The sequence below is a fragment of the Tupaia chinensis genome, unplaced genomic scaffold (assembly GCF_000334495.1).
Source record: "Tupaia chinensis unplaced genomic scaffold, TupChi_1.0 Scaffold144472_1, whole genome shotgun sequence".
NCBI classification, from domain to species: domain Eukaryota; kingdom Metazoa; phylum Chordata; class Mammalia; order Scandentia; family Tupaiidae; genus Tupaia; species Tupaia belangeri.
The window spans coordinates 861,977-868,158 of NW_006204331.1; the positions used below are offsets into that span (position 1 = coordinate 861,977).

Here is a 6,182-nt window from a genome sequence, read left to right on the forward strand (position 1 = left end):
GAAGAACAAAAATTTTTAAACAAAAAGTTTTCTTTAAGGGAACCAGCAGTTAGCGTAATGGCTGTGTCGCTGGATTCTCACGTAGTTGACCGCGGTTCGCGTCCCGGACCCAGTAGCTTAAAACTCATGCTGGGCACGTGTGCGTGCGTGCCCAAGATCCCGAGAGGAGAATGGAGGAGAAGGGACTGCAGCGTGACTATCCCCTCTGGGGGGTGATTTCTCGCTTTCTGTCTCTATGTCTCTCTCTGTCTGGCGAGAACACGCGCCCTATAGCGAAAACCTCTCCCCCCCCCAAAAAAAAGTTTTCTTTAAAAATAAATTAATGCAGGACTGGCAGTTGGCATAATGGCTATGTCGCTGGACTCCCATGTAGTCGACTGCAGTTCAAGTCTCAGACTCGGTGGCTTACACTCATGCCAGGTGCGTGTGCATGCGTGCATGCCTAAGCTCCCAAGAAGAGAACGGAGAAGGGATTGTGACATGGCTATTCCCCCTGGAGGGTGATTTCTCGCTTTCTGTGTCTCTGTCTCTCTCTGTCTCTCTGGCGAGCACATGTGCCCTATAGCGAAAACCTCTCAAAAGAATAATAAAATAATGCTGAGTCCAGCAGGTGACACAGGAAGGCACTGGACTCCCACATGGCCAACCACAGTTCAAGTCCTGGACCTAGCACCTTGAAAATCACACTGGGCGCGTGTGCGTGTGCGCCCAAAACCCTGAGAGGAGAGTGGAGAAACAGGGACTGTGGCACGGCCATCTCCCCCCCGGGGAGAGTGATTGCTCACTTTCCCTCCATTTTTCTGTCTCTGGCGAGTACATGTGCCCTATGACAAAACCCTTAAAAATAATAATAAAAATAAATCAATGCTTTTTCCTTAGCACCTGCCAAACTGCCAGTGATCAAGATAAGACTGCATCTCATATGTTTTAAGTGTAGTCTAAATTTTCCAAGTGGTCTTCAAGTGAGTAGAAGTCCTAGTTCACACACACACACGTGTGCACGCAGCCTCTGCTGTGCCAACACCTGAGTGGGACCACCTACCACGGAGGTGAAAACGTGCCAGAAAACCAGGGTGAACCTGGGGACATGGAGCAACTGCTGCACTCCATGAGTATATCAACAGGCCTAAAGAAGGGCTGGCATCTTATTCCTGAAATCCTAATTTCAAGGATTACTCTTACATATTGATGAAGTAAAAACTCTGAGCCACAATATTTCAATGAGAAAATAAATTAATTTGCTCAGAGTTTGATCTGTTGGACAGCTGTACAGTTTGAGGGATGAGTATTAGATGTAAGAATAAAACCAGATAGCTATTCTTTTATGAAATAGGAAGAAGGAGAGTTTCTTTCTTTCTTTCTTTCTTTTTTAATCTTTTAAAAATAAATGTTAGGGGACCAGCAGTTACCGTAATGGCTATGTCACTGGACTCCCACGTAGTCGACCGCGGTTCGCATCCCAGACCCGGTGGCTTAAACTCACGCTGGGCACGTGTGCGTGCATGCCCAAGATCCCGAGAGGAGAATGGAGGAGAAGGGATTGCGGCGTGACCATCCCCCGTGGGGGGTGATTTCTCGCTTTCTGTCTCTCTGTCTCTGTCTGTCTGGCGAGTGCATGCACCCTATAGCAAAAACCTCTCAAAAAAAAAAAATTTTTAGGGGATCCGCACATGGTCTAACGCTCACATCGCTGGACTCCGTGCAGTTGACCATGGTTCCAGTCCTAGACACAGAGGCTTAAAACTCACACTGGATTGGGGCCGGCAGGTGGTGTGGTGTTAAGGTGATGGCCACGCCCACATGGCTGACCACAGTTTGAGTCCCAGAGCTGGAGACCTGCTTTCTCATTCTCCCCTCTCCTCTCTTGCTATGTGTCTCTCTGGTCACATTAAAATAAATTAATAAATAAATAAAATTAAATAATTCTTTAAAAAAAACATAAAACTCGCACTGGGTGTGTGTGCGTGTGCCCAAAATCCTGAGAAGAGAAGGGAGGAAGGATTGTGGCTGTCTCCCCTACAGGCGATTTCTCTGTCTCCTGGTGAACACACACACCCTATACCAAAAACAAACAAACACCTCTCTCTAAAAAGAAATAAAGAAAAGAAAAGAAATAAATTTTAGAGGCCAGTAGGTGGCATGGTGATTAAAGGCGTTAACTTCTACATGGCCAATCATAGTTTGAGTCCCAGACCTGGCAGGTTGCTTTCTCACTTTCCTCCCTCTCCTCTCCTCTCCTCTCCTCTCCTCTCTCTCTCTCTCTCTCTCTCTCTCTCTCTGTGTGTGTGTCTCTGGTCAAATTAAACAATAAGTAAAGTTAAAAATCATTCTTTAAAAAATAAATACATTTTCGGAGCTGGCAAGTGGCATGGTGGTTAAGGCGCTAGCCTCCCACATGGCCGACTGCAGTTCGAGTCCTGAACCTGGTGGTTTTCTTTCTCACTTTCTCTCTCTCTCTGTCCTCCTCTGGTCAAGTTAAAAATAAACAAATAAATAAAGTTAAATAAAATAATTATTTAAATAAATAAATTTTATTTTCGTTTATTTCTTCCAGGAGAAGAGACAGAAAGAGAAAGACCCCCAGCAGGTTCTCCCTGGTCCCACCACCAGCCTCTGCCAGCCCAGGCCGCACCGTCAGCACACCGTGTGCACTGGGCACCAAGGTGTGGCCTGAAACTTTCCACTTGGCCTCGGCACTGCACCAACACGGCTATCCCAGTGACACCGGGTCAAAGAGAAAGACAGGAGAGAAAGGGAGCGAGACATCGCCCCCAGGAGTTCCGTCGTGCCACACCCCCTTCTCCTCCATTCTCCCATCCAGATTTTGAGCCTGTGTGCACGTGCTCCCAGCACGTTTGCCAGGCTGTGGCACCCAGGACTCAAGGCGCTCAGCTGCCTGAACCTCCCCGCCGCCAGCTAGCCCAAGACCGGTATTTCTGAGTCTTGCCAGGCCTTGAGCCTCCTGGCTAGCTCGGACTACTGGTGCGTACCACCCCATCAACCTGTTCGGGCTGGTCCAGGACCCGGGCCTGGGCCCCTATGAAGCAGGGCCCCCACTGCTCACGCCCCCGTGGCCGGGTCAGACAGCTATCTACTCGGAGAATGTCTTCCCACCCCTCACCATCTCACCACCCACCACTAACTATTCTCGCAGGGCCCATGGAGCCTGTCAAAATTTTTTAGTTGTTTTAAAAAATATCAGCCAAATCCTTTCACGCAATAGCACTGAAAAACTACCAGTGTCCTTGCAAGTCTCCGGGCACCAGGTGCCCACCCAGTGGCCCTCTGTCTACCCTGGAAATGAAGGAACGCAGCCAGGCAGCCTCTGGTGTCGCCTCGCCTGCCCGTGACAGTGCCCTGAGTGCAGACCTGCATGCCGGATGGCCCAGTGAGACCACCGAGTGCACGTCCTCGTCGGTGCCGAGGCGGGCATGTCCCTGTGACCTGAAAGATCCCATTGTGACCAACAGAAGAGAGAAAAGCTTCCTTTTCTAGAAATGACATTCAGGTTCCAAGAGGCTTTCACAGGACCCAGTGCCCCTGACGGTGTGGTGCCCGGCTGTCTGAGCTCACGCGGGCACCAGTGGAGCGCCACACATGAGCCTCAGCGAGAACCCGCCTCCCTCCACCTTCAGAAGCTCACCTCGTGGCCGTGGGACTTGGTGCCTGGGGCGGGCAGGACGGGGGCTGCCTGTCTGGTGGTGGGGAAGGGGCTTCCTCTCTGGAAGGAGCCCCCAGACACCTGCCTGCTCCGCCAGATGGTCCGTCTGGTCCTTCCAGAACCCGCTCCCTTCCTCAGCCCACCTGCTGCCCTGCAGAGGCGGAGCGCCTGCCTGGGTCCCTCGCCCAGCACGTCCACAGCCTGCTCTGGCAGCGGCTCTGAACTGAGCCCCGGGGCGTGACAGCAGGCGTGTCTGGAAGCAGCAGTTCCTGGTGACTGTGTCAGCCTCTGGAATGACGCATGTGTGCGGGAACATCCCGGCTGGACACTGTCCTCAGACCCTTCTAGAAAGTGACTGCTCAGGTACCTGGGCGTCAGCAGCAGCCTGCTCCCACTCACGTTCTTCCTCCATTTCAGTTCCACAAATCGGCCATGCCAGGGATCCCGGCCACAGAGACCCCGGTGGCCTCAAAGCTGGAGGCGTGTCCACCCCCTGCCCACTGAGATGCCACCATCTGGGCTGTGAGGTGGCCGTTGCCATGCACCTGTGGACCCCAGGCCCGCTCCCCACACGCTGCCCCTGACATGGCTCTGCATCCACGTCCTTGTCCACTTCTACACTTGCGAGTCCTCGTGCCCAGGCAGGCCTCACCGGACAACCACCTGGCCCTGGGCACCAACACCCTGGCTGCAGAGTCCAGGCACACGAGGCTTGAAGGCACCACCAGTGGGCGGTCTGTCTCCGTGGACGTTCTCTTCGTGGGCTCCTTATGTCCAGGGTGAAGCTCCATGCCCACGGAGCTCTGGGCAAGGCCACTCGGGCCCACAGGAGCGACGCTGGCCACGGGGTGCTAGGAGGAGGGTCCTCGGGCATCCTGGACAGGCTGTGGCCCTGCAGACATCTGCCCAGCTGCTGCCTCAAGCCAGCTCAGAGGGCACAGCCCGGGCATCCAGGCCAGAAGAGGCGTCGATCTAAAGCCAGAGACAGGCGGGTTACGGACCGGCACGGGACGAAGGCACAACTGTCTGAGCCGGCACGCTCTCACTCACCTGGACCTCGTCAGTCGCTACAAAGGTAACATGTCATTGGTCGTCTGGAGAGGATGGCTAACGCTAATTCCCGACAACAGATGCCACAAAGTCCACACACACAGCAGCAATGCCCTGCAGCCGTCCGGTCAGGACAGACGCACACAGGGCCCCGGCTAGTCACCCCAAGTCCAGGACAGTGAGCCCCTCTGAAAGCATGTTTCAGGGACCCAGGGGACTGTCCTTTAGACAGTGTCCCTGTGACTCTGGACGGGGGTGGGTGGCTTGCTGCCCGTGGAGCCGCGGCCGGGAGGCACAGGGCAGGCCCTTAAGGCCAACCAGCAGAAGATGGCCATCGCTCCCTAGGACTCAGTGTCTCGCCTACTGCCAGAAGAGCCCACTGTCTCTACATCAGGAAAACAACTCCTCAAAGACGGTGCGGAGAGACAGCCTACGTGGAGGCCAGAGCAGCCTCAGCCAAGGCCAGCAATTAGGGAGTGCGGTGCCGTCCCACAAGGCTGGCCGCATGCCTGGCCTCAGACGAGCCTTCCCCACCCCGGTCAGGCTGGAGGGAACGGGCACCTCCAGAGCCCTGTGATGAGGCCCCACCCCTCAGCACTACGGAGCGAGCCGGTGACACGGGGTCACTGTCTCACCTCCCAGACAGGCCGTGCTGTCCTGTGGCACGGAGGCCGCCCTCATGTCTTACCTGGGCTGGGGAGGCCGCACCAGCTCCTGGGCCAGGCAGATAGCCAGGGACCGTCCTGTGCTGAGGGGCAAGGCAGGGGAGGGGCTTCCACGCTGCAGTCAATGTCCCCACGAGTGACTCGGGCCCTGGGAACACAGGAAACGCGTCTCACCCAGTGAACGACCAGCAGCTGGACTTCAGCTTCCAGAGCACTGTCCGTCTTCCCCGCTGCAGTTTGTGGCCAGTCGGAAGGGCCGGGCCTTGTCGGAGGTGGGCTCGGGCACCCTGCAGCTGGCCAGTCGAACGCCAGGCCTCTCCACGTGCAGTCGTCCACGGTGGGTCTCTCCAGGACCGAACTGTTCAGCAAAGGTTCGCAGTGCAGAAGGCCACAGTACATGCTGGCTGGAAAAGCCGTCTTCCAGAGATCTCACGAGGCACTGGCCGTCCACCCGCAACGCAGCCAAGCCCCGGCCGGCACCTTCAGGAGCACGCGGTCCACACTCCAGTGTCATCCAGGGCCAGGTGCAGGTCCTTGGTTCGTGTTTTAAACACCAAGAGGAAAGATTCTTTAAATCACAACCAAAACAAAAACAAGCTGCAACTGTTCCCACAGAGCGCCTCCTGGGCCGTGGGCGGGCCTGGGACACAGGCCTGGGGCGGGGGCGTGCAGCCCCACAGCTCTGCTGGCTCCGAGGCCAACCTTGGCCGCCGGCGTCCAGGGCATGAGGTCGGGAGGGACGGCCGTTCCTCCATGCCTGTAACTGCTCAGGGAACCACTGGCTCTTTGCAAAGAGCTGCAGCAGT

At 55.6% G+C, this 6,182-nt stretch overlaps 1 protein-coding gene across 3 annotated transcripts in view; it reads right to left on the minus strand.

Annotated features, from left to right (window-relative positions):
* The window catches only part of ZBTB46 (zinc finger and BTB domain containing 46), a 58,604-nt gene that overhangs the window by 13,829 nt on the left and 38,593 nt on the right, over positions 1-6,182 (minus strand). The window contains exons 4-5 of one of the 3 annotated variants that reach the window (XM_027767692.1): positions 5,400-5,524; positions 2,513-4,633 (exon numbers count right to left, since the gene is read on the minus strand). The exons of 1 other annotated variant lie outside the window; for it this stretch is intronic. In XM_027767692.1, the coding sequence (XP_027623493.1) occupies positions 4,580-4,633; positions 5,400-5,524 (179 nt within the window). In that variant the 3' untranslated portion in view covers positions 2,513-4,579. Of the gene's footprint in view, positions 1-2,512; positions 4,634-5,399; positions 5,525-6,182 lie in introns of those variants that run through there. One more of the 3 variants, XM_027767693.1, reaches the window with a different exon arrangement.